Source organism: Dermacentor variabilis, chromosome 7 (genome assembly GCF_050947875.1).
Source record: "Dermacentor variabilis isolate Ectoservices chromosome 7, ASM5094787v1, whole genome shotgun sequence".
NCBI classification, from domain to species: Eukaryota; Metazoa; Arthropoda; class Arachnida; order Ixodida; family Ixodidae; genus Dermacentor; species Dermacentor variabilis.
In genome coordinates this window covers 118,261,571-118,278,739 of record NC_134574.1, presented here as the reverse complement: position 1 = coordinate 118,278,739, position 17,169 = coordinate 118,261,571, and the positions used below count along the sequence as shown (strand labels likewise).

Here is a 17,169-nt window from a genome sequence, read left to right as displayed (position 1 = left end):
GCGTCTGTCTCATGCCTGGTGCTTCAAGCATCGAGACTACAAGAGAAAGAGAAGCATGATAAAAGAGAGCTTCCTCTTCTCCTGCTGTCGGTCCAAACGGTTCTCAGTTTTTTGTTTCGTTTTTTGCGCTCGCCGACTCATTGATTGCTGTAGTGGAGCTGACCTCAGTTGCTGTAATCGGCTTTCCCACCAACACCAACAACGACAGCCACAACAAAAGATGCTTTGAGAAGTGCTATGTAACTAGCCGTAGTTTATTGTCATAGTGAGCTTATGGGACCAAACACAGAAATAAATATACCTAAAATTGACGAGAACAACTTAGCTAGGTCCACTGGTAAAGATTTGAGTAATTTAAGGTGACCATAATACTATGGAATTTGGTCGCCTGTCTTTCTAAAGAACTATGCCTTGAAGATGTAGAAAACATTTTTTGCATCAATGCACTCCGACCTAGTCAAACTCTAATCACTTTGAATCCAGGACATTTATCAAGCAAGAAAAAGTACAATCGCATGAATGAAAGAAAAAGGAATTTTATTTCTGTAACAACAATCTTTATTTGATGCCTTAACTATGTGTAATTCTTTTTCATATGGCTACGTCATCGGCGAAGCTTCCCAAGATACGAATGAAACGACGCTAATCAAAAATGCAAAGCTGCACGTTGTAAAGCAGCTGTATATTATTATATTTTGGGGACCAAACCCTGTTTTTTTTTTTTACATCGAAAAATTTCCTTAGATATGCAGGTCGCCTCCAATGAGTGACATTGCATCCACGCGAATGAGTCTGCTCCACATCAGCTGCAGGTGGGGCATGCCTACGATTCCGAGAGCTTCCACGAAGGTAATAATTGTTGGGTTGGTTCCTGTCACGTACAACTGGGCATCGTGAAGGTTGTCGGGTTCGATGTTTTGCAGCCGAATCCTGTAAGGGTCCTCATCTGTTGGTTCAGCAACAAAGTAGATGCGCAGCTGGCTTGGAGAAACCTTGAATATTTAGAAATAAAGAAGAGAAGCTAATAAAGAGGCTATCCAAACTTGTAGCGTAAACACTGTAACTCAATATATAGTGCATGCAGAATACACTTGAATCGATTTTCTTCCACGGTTCTTGTAGTCCCCAACCTATGTGCTAGCATGACACTGACACTTATTTGCACGGAATTGTTTGTTTGTGAATCTGATAATTAAATAGCAAAAAGGCGAATAACGGAGGTACATGGATATTTGTCGCTTACTCTGTTTATATGCGTTCGACCACTGCCGCACTATTGCAGCAAAAAGCAGACCCGACTAACAGTTTAAAAATATCACTTATGGGGTTTTACGCGCCAAAACCATTTTCTGATTATGAGGCTTGCCGTAGTGGAAGACTCCGGTAATTTCGACTACCGGGGGTTCATTAACGTGCACCTAAAATCGACTAACAGTGGGATGCAACACAGATCTTATCTGTTCAGCCCTGAAAGGAAGTATACCTTTTCCTTAAGCCTGTGAATTTTTTCTTTTGAGACGGTACTTAAATCCATAGAGATTTTGTTATGGTGTCTTACAACACTATTCAATTTTGCTGCATTGAGCAACCCAATTAAATAGAATGCCATGATTAATCAATATGGAATTATGACATTGTTATTTTTTAAACTTCTGTTAATATTGTTACGTAGGAAGACACAGACGAAAAGCTATATACAAGTATATTTACAACGGAATGCGCCGCACTTGGCAAAGAGGCAACAGCCCGCGGTAGCCTCCAAGCGTCGTCGTCGTCCTCTCACTGCTCACCTCTTCGTCATTATAAACACTGTTCCTTAGCACTACCCCCGGCGGCAAAAGTGCCGTGCCGGAGCGACTAAAGGCCATACTCGGAAGCAGTGTAGTAGGCTTTGAGCCTACTGACGTGCAAGACATCACTAGATGCCAGAGTAGAGGACGAGGTTGAACACACAGGAGCAATTTCGTGCATCACAGGCGTCACCTGGCGCAGCACGCGGTAGGGCCCTGTGTATCGAAAGGAGCTTTTCTGAAAGTCCGACATGACGAGAGGGCGACCACAGGAGCACGAGAGCACCAGGCGAAATCTGTACCTCACGGTGGCGGGCGTTGTGCCGACGCTGCTGAGTGGTTTGCGAGGCCGTCACTCGAGCACGGGCAAGCTGGCGTGCCTAGTCGGCGAGGGCGATGGCGTCGCGCGCATACTCGCTTTTTGATATCGCAAAAAGAGGAAGTGGCGTGTCAAGGGGCAAGGTCGGTGCGCGACCGTACAGTAGGTAAAATAGAGAAAATCCGGTGGTGTCGTGCCGGGAAGAACTGTACACGAATGTGACGTAAGGAAGGGCAATGTCCCGGTCGTGGTGGTCCTTGGAAACGTACTCGGAGAGCACATCGGTAAGAGTACGGTTCAAGCGCTCTGTCAGGCCAATGGTTTGAGGACGGTATGAGGTAGTCAGCTTGTGTTGAGTGGAGGAGGAACGCACAATGTCGGCGATAACTTTCGAGAGGAAGTTACGACCACGGTCAGTAAGCAGCTGTCGCGGGGCGCCATGAAGTAAGATAATGTCGCGCAAGAGGAAGTCCGCGACATCAGTGGCGCAACAAGTAGGGAGAGCCCGCGTGATAGCATATCGGGTAGCGTAATAAGTTCCGACGGCTACCCATTTGTTCCCAGAGGATGACGTGGGAAAGGGACGGAGGAGGTCTAATCCAACACGAAAGAACAGTTCCACAGGGACAGTGATCGGCTGGAGATGACCGGCAGGTAGCACCTGAGGTGTTTTCCGACGCTGGCAGGGATCACAGGCAGCAACATAGCGTCGGACGGAGCCAGCGAGACCAGGCCAATAGAAGCGGCGGCGGTCGCGGTCGTACGTGCGGGTTACCCCAAGATATTCTGCAGTGGGTGCATCATGCATCTCAAAGAGCACAGTCTGTCGAAGATGTTATGGCACGACATGAGCAAGATCAGATCCGTCAAGGAGGAAGTTCGTTCGGTACAGAATGCCGCCCTGAAGGACATATCGGCGAACGGATGCGTCGGTAGGTGTAGAGCGCCGAAGCTCGATGAGTGCTCGCAGCGATCGGTCTCGGTACTGCTCATCGGCGATGTTAGCGAAGGCAGACACAGAAAGTTCCGTTGGCGGTAGTACTATCGGCATCACCAGGCTCGTCTACCGGGTAGCGAGACAGGCAGTCAGCGTCCTTGTGTAGTTGGCCAGATTTGTAGGTGACAGTATACGAATATTCTTGGAGGCGTAAGGCCCAGCGACCAAGTCTTCCTGCATGATCTTTCAGTGAGCATAACCAGCTGTCAGGAGTGACAATCATAAAGAAAGAAAGAAGACGAGGAAGAAGGAGTGGAGCGCGAGCGCGTGGAGCCGCCTTCTTGGAGAAGGGGCGCGCGCAGGAAAGGACGTGGTGGCCGGGCGCAGCGTTCCAGGAGAAGACGGCCGGAGATCGCCTCTCTGGGTCCTGCCCCAAGTCCTAGGCGACACATCGACGCCCCGCCCGAGTACCAGGCTCGGCGAGCAGATGTCCGACGTCGGAACTACCGCTGGCCCGGACCTACCCGCCAGGACACGTCAGCGTTTGTGCCGCTGACCGTGGACGCGCGGAGGCTGGCTACAGCCAGTCACTGTCCCGTCCGGAGAACTACGCTGGGCCGGCGAGCACCGGGAGCGCCAGCCGGCACGAGCCGCGCTCTGCCGGAGCGCGACAGACCCGCAGCGACCGTGCCTTCGTCACGTCGGCCGGGGCATCGGGGACGCCGGACACTAACAACGACTGACGACGACCAGATCGCATCGACGGACCACAGACCGGGGGGACGCCGATACTCGCGTCGAACCAAACCGGTACTGTAAGCGCCACTACTACAGCGAATAGACGATCGCCGCACAGACGTTTGTAAACGCGGTAGTGTGAGCGGAAGGCTGAGCAAGGGTGGACGCATTCCGTGTGTGATAAGTGTTGAATCTGACCGTCTGTTCCTGTTACTAAAATAGCCGATTGAATGAATGTTACGTGTGTATTGCATCTTGCGTTCGTGTGTTCCTTCCGCCCGCTGAAGCAAGCGTACCAGGCGTTAACGTACGCGTGACAACATTGGCGAGCCTGCCAGGATCCCTTTAACTTTGTCACGTGCCTCGGTGTGTCTTGAGCAGCGGAATGGACCTTGAACGTTTGATGACGGCAGGGAGTGCCGCGGGCATGTCGGCTGAGGCCATAATAGCACTGTATCACGAGGAACAGAAGCGATTAAGAGAAGAACGCGCAAAGGCGCGAGAGGCTGCGAAGGAAGATGAGGAGAGAGCCAAGTCCGCTGAGGAGAGAGCGAAAGATGCGGACGAGCGTGCATATAGGAACTTGATGTTGGAAGAAGAGCTTACGGGAAAGAAATTACAGCTGCGCATGAGTAACAGTGGAGAAGAGGCAGGGAATAGGAGCTCAGACGTGGTACCTCAGAGAATAGCGACAGTGTGTCCCCAAAAGCTAATCGCCCCCTTTGACGAAAGGCGAGATGACTTAGATGCCTATATACAGCGTTTCGAGCGAATAGCAACTGGACAAGGCTGGCAGAGGAGTGACTGGGCGACGGGGTTGAGTATGTGTCTCGTGGGGGAAGCGTTGGCCGTGTACAGTCGGATGGCAGCGACTGACGCACTAGATTATGACAAGGTGAAGAAGGCTCTCTTACAACGCTTCAGACTAACGGCCGAAGGTTCCAGGGATAAATTCCGAAGCTCCAAGCCACACGATAACGAGACAGGCCAGCAATTCGCCGCTCGAATCTCCAACTACTTTGATCGTTGGTTGGAGATGGCTAACATAGAGAAGACAGTCGAAGACTTGAGGGACAACATGATTGCAGAACAGTTCCTAGCATCATGTCATCAGGGCGTGGCAATATTCCTGAAAGAGCGCAACTTGAGGACGGTGGCGGAACTATCTGAACATGCCGACCGCTATTTAGAAGCCTAAGGCCAAAAGAATTTGGGAAAGGGGAAGGAAGATAAAAAGACACCAGATGAGAGAGAACAGACTCGAAGCACAATCAAATGTTTTATGTGTGACAGGATAGGGCATCGGGCTGTGAATTGCCCCTTGGGTCGTACTCGCAGTTCGACGTTGAAGTGCGAGGGGTGCGGACGGCATGGACATACAATACGAACCTGCCGAGCTAAGTCAGAAAATAAGACTGCCTGCATTGTTGCGAGCGAAAATCCCATTGCCGTTGACAGTACGCGAATAGAACAGAAGGAGGCCAGCGACAAGGCAAGTGCTGTCACGACGGCTCCGAGGTCAGAAGACCCGGAAACCTCGATGCCAGTAGTAGTGGGAATGCTGCTGGGACGAAAAGTGTCGGTACTAAGAGATACTGGGTCCAACATTGTTCTGGTAAGGCAATCCATGGTGTCCGACAGAGATATCACTGGTACAGAAACACCAGTTCGATTGGCGGATGGTACAGTACGGCGAATGCCTATGGCTCGTGTGTTGCTTTTGACGCCTTATTATTGCGGTTGGATTGAAGCCCGATGCGTCAAAAAACCGCTGTACGACGTCATTCTTGGGAATGTGCCAGGAGCCAGAAGAGTGGATGATCCAGATCCCCTCTGGAGTTTTCCCAATATCCAGATTACACGTAGGATAGAGCATGAATCCACCGAAGCCGGGGGCAGAGATAACGAAAGAAGTTCGGATCCGTATATCGGAGAAGCTAGCATATTGTCAGTAGAAAAAAGCACAAGGAACCAGAATAGAAAAGATGTCGGTATAAAGAATACTTCAGGCACCGGCATCGATATTACCGCGAGAGAAATGAAGAAAAGGCAAGAAGCAGACAGTACGCTTCGATATTATTTTGAAATTTTAGGGAAATGGATTCAGAATAAGAAGAGCCGGGTCGTACATAAGTTTGAGAAGGTTGGAGAATTACTGTATCGAATAGCCAGAACCCACGAGGGAAGAGAAACACGACAGCTAGTAGTGCCAGCGAGTTTACGAAGAGCAGTCCTCGAGTTAGCGCATGACACTATGATGGCTGGCCATCAAGGAGTAAGAAAGACGACCAGCCGAGTATCAGAAGAATTCTTTTGGCCCTGCATGCAAAGTGACATTAAACGGTTTGTGCGATCCTGCGACATATGCCAGAGAACCACACCAAAAGGATTGGTATCAAAGGTACCTCTAGGGACTATGCCTATTATTGAGCAACCTTTCCAGAGGGTCGCAGTGGACATTGTAGGCCCTATTAACCCAGCATCGAATAAAGGAAACAAGTACATTCTCACGATGGTGGATGTTTCCACTAGATATCCTGACGCTGTCCCATTAAAAATGGTGGACACGGTAACAATTGCTGAGGCTTTGGTAGAAATGTTTACTAGGTATGGAGTCCCGAAGGAAATACTGACGGATAGAGGAACCTATTTCACATCAGAATTGATGACAGAGATTTGCAGACTGTTGTGTCTACGACACCTTTTGACGACGCCATATCACCCCATGTGTAACGGGCTGGTAGAAAAGTTCAATGGCACGCTCAAGAGCATGTTACGCAAGGTGTGTCAAGAGAAACCCAAGGAATGGGATCGCTATTTACCTGCACTCTTGTTTGCGTATAGGGAAGTGCCGCAGGCTAGCACTGGATTCTCACCATTCGAGTTAATCTATGGCAGAGCGGTGAGGGGACCATTAATGGTTTTGCGGGAAATGTGGTCGAACACGAAATTGAAAGAAGAGCAAAAGTCCTCGTATGTCTATCTATTGGAATTGAGAGATAGGCTAGAAGAAACCTGTCGCATCGCCCGAGAGAGTCTTACCGAAGCACAGGCATCCTACAAGAAATATTATGATAAGAAAAGCAGGAAACGAGTTCTTCAGGTTGGGGACATGGCACTGGTGCTACTTCCGAATGACACCAACAAGCTCACCATGAGTTGGAAAGGACCATTCAATGTGAGCAAGAGAGTAAGCGACGTGGACTACGAGCTAGAAATCGGAGAAAGAAGAAAAGTATTTCACGTCAACATGCTGAAACGATACGAGTTGAGACAACCAGAAAATGTAGAGGAAGTTGCAGGAATGGTCATCACAGAATCAGACACCGAAACTCCATACGAAGCAGAAATCCCTACGTACAGCAGCAAGAAAACAATGGGTCGAGAGAAGGTGGTGATAAACCCTACTTTAAGCGAGGTGGAAAGAGAAGAAGTGCAGACCGTGCTAAAAGAGTTTGATGAAATATTCTCGGATCTCCCGGGCAAGACGACAGTGCTCAAGTGCAGCATTCGATTAACAACTGACAAGCCAGTCAACGTAAAACAGTATCCTCTCCCATTAGCGGTGCAAGAGGACATAGATAACGAAATTGGGCAGATGTTAGATTTGGGAGTTATCGAGCGTTCTACCTCTGCGTACAATTCGCCTCTGGTGGTGGTAAAGAAGCCCGACGGGTCTAACAGAGTCTGTGTCGATTTTCGGCGCCTAAATAAGGTGTTGGTGGATGATTCAGAACCAATACCACGAGTGGATGCGGTTTTTGCGAAGGTTGCCAAGAAAAAGTTTTTTTCTAAGCTGGACCTAACTAAAGGGTATTGGCAGATACCCCTTGACGAGGAATCGAAAGAAAAAACAGCCTTCTCATGTGCGCGGGGGTTATTTCAATTCAAGTTTATGCCATTTGGACTCAAGACTACTGCACAATGTGGAACACTATATAGATGACATCTTAGTAGCGACAGATACTTGGAAGGAACACTTGGAAACGTTGCAGGAAGTGTTCGATAGGCTTCGCGCTGCGGCGATCACAGGTAAGCCGAACAAATGTCAACTTGGGTTCCATGCAATTACATTCCTTGGTCACACGTTGGGCATGGGCCACGTCGCGACCCATACAGACACCTTAGAGAAGATCCAGAGTGCTCCTAGACCAGTGAATAAGAAACAGCTGAGATCCTTCTTAGGGCTTACAGGCTACTATCCCTCAGTACGCGGAGATAGTGAGTCCCCTTACCGATCTCACGAAAAAGAATGCTCCGAATATATTACCCTGGTCAGAAGGTCATCAACACGCATTTGAACGATTAAAGAAATGTATGGCGGAACATCCGGTTCTGAGGGCACCGGATCTCAAGAAAAAGTTCGTTCTGCGAACAGATGCATCGGAAAGGTGTGTAGGCGCGGTGCTGTTGCAGGAGGCTGATGGTGTATTGCACCCTGTCCTTTATGCAAGCCGAAAGTTGAATGACCGGGAAAGAAGCTACGCTACAGTAGAAAAGGAATGTTACGCTTTAGTGTGTGCTGTCAAACGATTTCATATTTACCTATATGGGACTCAGTTCGTTGTGCAAACTGATCATCAGCCACTAGAATATCTAAACCGGGTAAAGCACAACAACGCCAAAGTCATGCGCTGGAGCCTAGTGTAACAAGAGTTTGACTTCTCGGTGCAGTATATTAAAGGGCGAGACAAGGTGGGTGCGGATTTTATGAGTAGAGTGATCTTTTAGGAAGCCAAAAGGTGCCGCTACCAAAGTAGAACAGTGCTGTGTGAATGGTGGCACCGTTGACATTGACGTAGTGTTAAGACTCAGCAGAAACTTGCGTGATGTGCGTGTGGGTGCAGTGAAGTGCGGTGGAGTGCAGTGAGGTGTGAAGGAAGAAACGGCGAAGAGAAGTTATATGTGATGTAGTGCAGTGAAGTGAAGTGACGTGTGAACGAAGTAGTGGCGAAGTGAAGTTATATGTGGTGTGGTGAAGTGGAAGTGCAGTGTCCGTGTACATCCAAGAGGTGACGAGCAGTGAGGGAAGTTTTCGCGGAGCGAAAACTTGGAAAACAGGGGGGCCATTGTCAGGAGTGACAATCATAAAGAAAGAAAGAAGACGAGGAAGAAGGAGTGGAGCGCGAGCGCGTGGAGCCGCCTTCTTGGAGAAGGGGCGCGCGCAGGAAAGGACGTGGTGGCCGGGCGCAGCGTTCCAGGAGAAGACGGCCGGAGATCGCCTCTCTGGGTCCTGCCCCAAGTCCTAGGCGACACATCGACGCCCCGCCCGAGTACCAGGCTCGGCGAGCAGATGTCCGACGTCGGAACTACCGCTGGCCCGGACCTACCCGCCAGGACACGTCAGCGTTTGTGCCGCTGACCGTGGACGCGCGGAGGCTGGCTACAGCCAGTCACTGTCCCGTCCGGAGAACTACGCTGGGCCGGCGAGCACCGGGAGCGCCAGCCGGCACGAGCCGCGCTCTGCCGGAGCGCGACAGACCCGCAGCGACCGTGCCTTCGTCACGTCGGCCGGGGCATCGGGGACGCCGGACACTAACAACGACTGACGACGACCAGATCGCATCGACGGACCACAGACCGAGGGAACGCCGATACTCGCGTCGAACCAAACCGGTACTGTAAGCGCCACTACTACAGCGAATAGACGATCGCCGCACAGACGTTTGTAAACGCGGTAGTGTGAGCGGAAAGCTGAGCAAGGGTGGACGCATTCCGTGTGTGATAAGTGTTGAATCTGACCGTCTGTTCCTGTTACTAAAATAGCCGATTGAATGAATGTTACGTGTGTATTGCATCTTGCGTTCGTGTGTTCCTTCCGCCCGCTGAAGCAAGCGTACCAGGCGTTAACGTACGCGTGACACCAGCAAAGGGCGTGATGGTCTGTGACGACGGAAAAGGGTCGGCCATATAAGTATGGGCGGAACTTCGCAACCGCCCAAACTAGGGCCAGACACTCACGCTCAGTGATGGAATAGTTGCGCACCGAGGGTGAGAGGAGCCTGCTGGCGTAAGCGATAACACGGTAGTGGCCGCGCTGGCGTTGTGCCAGTACTGCGCCAATTCCGTGACCGCTGACATCAGTACGGACTTCGGTAGGCGCAGGAGGATCGAAATGGGCCAGAACGGGAGGCTTTGTTAGAAAGTTGATCAGATGCGAGAATGCAGAGGCCTCGTTATTGCCCCACTGGAAAGGGGCGTCTTTCTTCAAACGCTCGGTTAGTGGTCGTGCTATGGCCGCAAAATTTTTCACGAAACGGCGGAAGTACCAAGCAAGGCCGATGATGCTGCGCGCATCCTTGACACACTTCGGAACAGGGAAGTCCGTAACAGCATGGATCTTGACTGAGTCCGGTTGCACTCCATTCGCGTTAACGAGATGCCCAAGGACTGTAATTTGGCGATGGCCGAATTGGCACTTCGGTTCGTTGAGTTGCAGACCGGCTTGACGGAAAACGTCCCGGACTGCTGAGAGGTGACTGGGGTGCGTAGCGAAAATTGAGCAGAATACTATAACGTCGTCCAAGTAGCACAGGCACGTGGACCATTTGAAACCATGAAGAAGGGAGTCCATCATGCGTTCAAAAGTGTCAGGAGCGTTACATAGACCGAACGGCATCACTTTGAATTGATAAAGACCGTCTGGTGTTACAAAAGCAGTCTTCTGGCGGTCGAGATCATCCACGGCAATCTGCCAGTAGCCGGAGCGAAAGTCAATAGAAGAGAAGTAGCGAGCACCGTGGAGGCAGTCGAAGGCGTCATCAATCCGTGGTAGGGGATACACGTCCTTTTTGGTAACCCTGTTAAGGTGCCGATTATCCACGCAAAAGCGACATGAGTGATCCTTCTTTTTGACCAGTACAACAGGTGACGCCCATGGACTAAATGATGGTTCAATAATGTTCTTGGCAAGCATTTTGCGAACTTCTGCGTGAGTAACTTGACGCTCAACCGGTGACACGTGATACGGGCGGCGATGCATAGGAGGGGCATCGCCGGTAATAATGCGATGTTTAACAGCTGTAGTTTGGTCCAAAGGACGATCGCTAAAGTCGAAAATATCGTGGTAGGAAAACAGAACGCGGTAGAGCTCACGAGCGTGCTCGGACGGCATGTCGGCGCAATCATTTTCTGTAAGTCGGCGATGGTACAAGTTGCCGACTGCGATTATAGAGGAGGATAAGCTGAATTATCGTCTACTGCAATAGATGCTACTGAGTGATCCTCGAATGAGCAAAGCTGGGTCCGACACATCCCGCGTAGCAGCACTTGTGTCGTCAAGCCAAAATTGACCCCTCACAGGCAGACGCAATTGGCCGTGATAGATAAAACTGGATGAGGTACTGTGATGCCGTAGGTAAGTAGGACGTCTTGCTATGAGCCGCGATGTAGTGACCGTCGGGCACTGGTGGGGATGACACTAAGTCAACGTAAGTCAGTGCCGAAGGTGGCAAGCGAACGAAGTCGACGGAACTGAGGCGACTGGGGTGTGCTTCATTGGGATCCAGAACGGGCAGGTCAAGGTGGAGAGTACTGGCGGAACAATCGATGGGAGCGGAATGCGCGGAGAGGAATTCTAAGCCGACGATGATGTCGTGGGTACAGTGGGCGATGACTGTAAATAGCACGATAGTGGAGCGATCGGCGAAGGAGACGCGGGCGGCACATATACCAATTACAGGAGCTGTTCCGCCATCGGTGACGCGAACAACAGGCGTCGTGGCGGGCGTGATTATTTGGGGTGTTTTGATAATAAAACACAACAACGCCACTTGGGCGTCGTAACAAACAGAACAGAGGCCTAACTGAATTACCTTAGAAGGTTATTATTTTTGTTCAGATGCCCAAATGTTCATTGCCCAACTAAGCGATGCTTCTGGAAAGATCTCTCGTGTAGTTAAGGACGAGGGTGAAGTAACGGGTTCAAACTAAACACAGTTCGCCGGTTGCTTCTAAAGATATATCTTCTAAAGAATATCTGGATACTGGGTACTGGGTTCTGCAATAGGGTATATATATATATATATATATATATATATATATATACACGTTGTGCCCTTATCTATAACACCGTTGTTATCGTTTGTAAAGGTGAATGTCACAGATTGTTTATTGCTGCGAAGGACATAAATTTAGCACAGCAAGCTCAAGTCAGTAGGCTACGTATAACCTGCCTCGCCTGGAAAAGAATTCTCTTCTTTTGCAAGCGGGATATTGTACATAATGCGCTTTTTCTGTGGTTGTTCTCGTTTCGTGCATTTTGTGAAGACCGTTCTCTAGTTCTGCACTCTTTAGTTTCAGTTTGGTTCTGCTCTGACTCTACATATATCTCTTTCATTCGCAAAAAAAAACTTCACCTGGAAACCAGGCTGTGCTTTTTGCCAGGTATTACACTATTTTTACTACGCGGTAAATAGTTTATATGGTACCTACCTTTGTTCCTAGTTTGCCGCTGCCTCCCGTGCAGGACTTCCACTCCATGTTTAGCGCGAAAGAGTCGACGGCAAACACCACAGCTTCAATCAGGGTGCGGTTAGACACACAAAAGCTATGGGGTGGCTTGTAAGCCCACAAACTTCCGAGGCCTGTCACTTCGACTGAAGAGAATTTCAATCCCAATATCCCTCGCTTCTGTGCGGGGCCTGGAATTGTAATTCTGTCTGGTATCCGCCGAAGGTAAGCATTGATGCTTTCTGTCCAGTCCACGTCCGGGGCGTTTTGGCAGCGTGCTACGGGATAGTGTGTTAGCAAATATTTTAGTAAAGAGAAGTTTTGACGGCATTTTATTGAGCAGTATTTCAAAGTGTGCACAAAAGTAAGAGGCGTATGGAATCTAGGCTAAAGAAACAATGATTGTTAATTGCAACATATCCCTATAACCCGTCAAATACTATACAATTTCACACACAAAACCACACATTTTGTTTGAATATGTTACAACAAAAGCAGCATTCGTTGCTGTTCATGCCATTTACCATGTTGTCCTTCACGATAGCCACAATGATTGCAGCGCGTCATCATGAAATTCTTGTAATTAAGCATTGCATTACGGCAATTAACTGAGGTGCATGCTCCAAACGAAGTCAAGCAAGAGGGCTCAGGGACGGTAATCATATCTTTCATTCAAGAAAAATTGCGAAGGTAATTTCTACAATGTTAATGTGATTTCTTGCACGTGTACTGTTTTATGTCAACACATCATATTTTCTCGCTGCTTGAGACAGAAGTGCTATTTGCGTTGCATCTCCAAGATTACAGACGTTAGTAAAACGAACTCTCCTCAAGTCAAGTATCAAAAAAGCAGTATCTCCCCTAAATAAATAGCTCAGTGTTTCTCGAACGAATTGATAAGATATATGATTAGGTGATTTTTGGAAGCTTGGTCATTTATTAATCTTGTTAATATATGTGTTCTATATACTACGAAAACTGAATCGAAAGGAGCATGCGCCTGTGCACGTCCTGTTTCCATGACCGCTTCGAAGCAATGTCAGGCACTGAAGATACTTACGGTACTACAGAAAGACCTATGGAATAGGGTTGCTCACCTGTAACAAGCTTAGAATGGTCATTGGCAGCGTAGCCAAGCTGAAACATGGCGAGCAGAGCGATAGGCACTGCCAGAACAGCCATGGCGGCTCACTAACTTGTAAAACCGTTCCTGTACTGTGTTCAGAAATTCCTGCATGAATATACGGCAAGGAAAAAAGAATTTTACATTAACCATACTGCAGTAGAAATTTTCTATCTTCAAGAGCAGATTGATACCGCCGCAAACAAAACACCACTCCAGACAAACACTGTCGAACTGTATACGCAAGGCTGGACATTCTGAAGAACGCAAGTTAGCTGCACTTTGCATTCGTTGACTTTTGTGGAAGGTGTCGGAGGAATAAACGAGTCATATTAGATAAAAAAGCCAACAAAGGTATGTTTTCAAATTTACTGCGATGTCAGTTCATGCGCAGCTGGCTTAGGTTTATTCAGAAAACAAATAAGTGTATTAAAAAAAACAACTCCTGAAATAGACGCCGTAACCGTCACCAAACGTAGGTATTCACGATGTTGAGCACTTCCAAGGTACTTTCATTGGGGCTTACTTGGCTAGGCATTTTCTTGTTCTTTGCAATTTGGCTTCATCAATTTCACCATTCTAAGGAAAGTAAGTTTTAATGCTCACTATCATGCTTTCGCACATACACTTCTGCAAACAGGAGCGAAAGAGGAAAGTAGGTCTTTTTTAGGCCATACTACATAGCGGATGACGAAGCATATTCCCATGGCTTCCCTTCTGTAACGATTGCAAAATTTTGCCGAACCTCCGGGTGCTCATTAGTTATAATAAAAATCTAAATAATCACAAATTGAATACTACATGGACTAACGGTTGTAGGCGGCAATATTGTAAAGAAATAATTTCCTAATGCGCGCCTTTAAGAAACCACAGGCGCACGCAACATGCACACACAAGCCATTTTGTCCTACCTTAACAGAAAATATTACGGGTATGCCGCCATTACTAGCGTGCAAAGTCATTTGTTGCACTGTGAGACTTTGAGACTTAATGCGCAGTAGCAGTTTGCTCTGTATTACACGCTATGCACCGCATTATATATATATAAATATATATATATATATATATATATATATATATATATATATAGATATATATATATATATATATATATATATATATATATATATATACAGAGAGAGATAGATAGATAGATAGATAGATATTATAGTGAATGTGGGAATCTTGTCCCATTGCAATGCACATGCAGCAGGCAGCATTATTAAACTTCCACGTAAATGTTCTTTGCTTTGCGTCAAACAAATGTAAGATAGAAACTACCGTACATATTGCCAAGATCGTAGTGCGTAATAAGAAATTTGACGCGAGAAGCACCTGATAAATTTAGATAAGCCAAATTCATATTTTGTTTTACTAGCGCCTAGAACCAGGACGTGACAAATGCCACGAAGTCAATTTGCTCACCTCCCTTCGAAGTGTGCCGGGGAAGAGTCTGGTGAGGTTCTAAACAGAGAGAGAATCTGTCCCGCTGGGGCAGCACCCGAGGTATTTAACCGCTCCGTGTGTTTTCGCTTGCTGGCTGCAAACACTGACGTCGGAAATGGAGTCGCCAAAACAAAACAAAAAAGAAACAGAAACCACGTCCTGCGCCACGCAGCTATCTCGCAGACGCACGCCTTTTCACGGCTAATTGGGAGATCAAAAGGCCTTGCCTCGCGTGATATGTTTCACGACCGTAGCCCAAGTCGCCTGAAACAGCGTTAAATTGACGTCGTGTGTCGGCAGCAAGGGAGTGATAGAAAGTGGCCTTGCCGTTGAGTTGCATTCGTTGAAGCACGAGTATGCAACCATGTCGAATCCCGCGAGCGCCTAGCTTAGCCCAGTGTTCAGATGTAGCAGCACTAAATTGTTGCGCGTTACATTAGATATCGGCGTACGGTTCCGTGCTCTATAAGCAACTTCACCTAAACGGTGGGCTTGACCTTCCCTATTCAATGACTTCAAAGGGTGGCTGACGATTCAAAATTACGAATAGTAATTGGGCGGTCTCGTTTCTAATATAAACATTTGCTTCGAGAGCATTATATTGATTTGTTTTATGGTATTCAATGATGGTGCAATATACAAGGATATTGTCATTGCTCAAGAGTTGATGTTATAATATTCAAATTCATATGGTTGCACTAGCTTATTGGAGTTTCCATTGTAGCTTAGCTTGGAACTGTGGACTTAGCACGGCAGTGAACAAAAAAATCATTTTCGCGCCTTTCCTGTGCACCTTGTTTTCTATCTTTCTGTTCCTTTTGAGGAGAGCGATGGTTACTTTTTTCTTAGAAACAGGTATTGTTTTATGTTCATGTCACATTATGCTCCGGAACCTTACTTTTCAAACACTTATACAAATAAGGGCATTGCAGGCTTGATCACAGACGCAGATGTCCCGTTGGGATGAACCCGTCTATTCAAATATTGATGCAGCTGGGAAAAAATTTTACAAATAAATAAAAGAAATGGACAGCATGTTCTCCGTTTCTTTCTTCTTTTCCTTTTCATAAACCTTGTAAAGCTCGGTCAAAGGGTAGTATGAACACTCTAAAGAGACAGTTGATGCTGTCCAGAATGACACGTCCTATTTTCTTGCTTGAATATGAGAGCACCGGCTATGGGTTGATAGCTATAAATGATCCTTGGATATTGACTTGTTATATAATCGTCACTGAATATCTCGTCTATATTAGCTTCACAAGCTCTTCTACTACAGGCGCCGACTTTTTTATCTGCCGGAAGGGAGAACGAATTCGCACCCTCTGTGTTTTGATTCGTTCACCCACTCCTCCCACATGCTCCTTGCAAGAGACATACACAGGCGGATAAGCAATATACGTAAAAATATGTTTTTTTTCTTGTTTCTAAAGCAAAGCGAGCATGCTAAGAAGAATGACCGCGTGTTTCCTAATGTATTAAATAAATAAATGCAGAAGAAACTGAGAGACACGTAACCTTTGGGTAAACATTCACAAGGCCCGTACTCAAAGTGAGAAAGAACACCGGGTAACTCGAACATGTCGTGGACAAGCTAACAAATCAAATATTACAGCTGAATACAAACGCTTCGTTTCTGAGAATCAATGGACAACACAAACCTTACCGGAGTAAGCTTGCAATTCAAAAATTAAAGAGATTGTAAACTCTTCGTGTCTAACAAAAACTGGGCAGTAGGAACATTTCCACAAAACGTTAATTTAAAATCTCAGGACATGTCATAAACTCGTCGGCGTTCAAAAATATAAATGAACTAGCAAACGTGGCACAAAACAAAAAAGCAAGAACGATACCCAAACGGCACACGTTGTAATAACGAACTGAGAAAATTATGATTTTGTGAAACGGAATAAAATAAGGTCAGGGGCTATAACAGAATGAAGCTGGCGCAATATACCGAGAAGAAGTTTACTGTATTTTAATACAAAGTCCACGCACAATTAAGAATGTGTTTCTACGTATGGTTAATCTCTGAATGAACTTGTCCGCGATGTCACTGACATTCATTTTGCGGGCGAGCTCACTTTGCGCAAGGATAACTGCTATGTGAATCAACCGCGCTTCTCCTATTGTTGACCTCAGGTACGTTCTGGCTCGACGGAGGCATGAAGACGATCTCTTCAGATGTGCATGACGTGACTGGGATAGTCAAAGCTATTTTGACAAGCTTGGCGATCTCAGGCAAAATATCTCGCTGCTGCTTCCAGTTATCGCCCCAAAGCATTCCTATAACAACGTGAAATGTTTTCCAGGGGGTATTGCGCTGCTTTGCTGTATCTATGAGCATACTACGATGAACTTTGACCAC

The 17,169-nt window shown here is 47.3% G+C and overlaps 1 protein-coding gene across 1 annotated transcript; it reads right to left on the bottom strand.

The window, feature by feature from the left end:
- Window positions 1-516: 516 nt before the first annotated feature.
- Window positions 517-14,908, bottom strand: LOC142587835 (uncharacterized). Its single transcript, XM_075699127.1, has 4 exons — window positions 14,784-14,908; window positions 13,333-13,466; window positions 12,218-12,513; window positions 517-992 (listed from the first exon to the last, which is right to left on the bottom strand). Exons 2-4 carry the CDS (start codon window positions 13,415-13,417, stop codon window positions 741-743), a joined length of 633 nt encoding a protein of 210 aa, XP_075555242.1. The 5' UTR covers window positions 13,418-13,466; window positions 14,784-14,908; the 3' UTR covers window positions 517-740.
- Window positions 14,909-17,169: the final 2,261 nt, after the last annotated feature.

Excerpts from the sequence above, each read along its gene's own strand:
- LOC142587835 (XM_075699127.1), bottom strand. The coding sequence starts at position 13,417 with ATGGCTGTTCTGGCAGTGCCTATCGCTCTGCTCGCCATGTTTCAGCTT. Across the intron at positions 12,514-13,332 it reads CCATTCTAAGCTTGTTACAG|CACGCTGCCAAAACGCCCCG; the intron begins GTGAGCAACCCT and ends ACTATCCCGTAG. Across the intron at positions 993-12,217 it reads GCGGCAAACTAGGAACAAAG|GTTTCTCCAAGCCAGCTGCG; the intron begins GTAGGTACCATA and ends TAAATATTCAAG.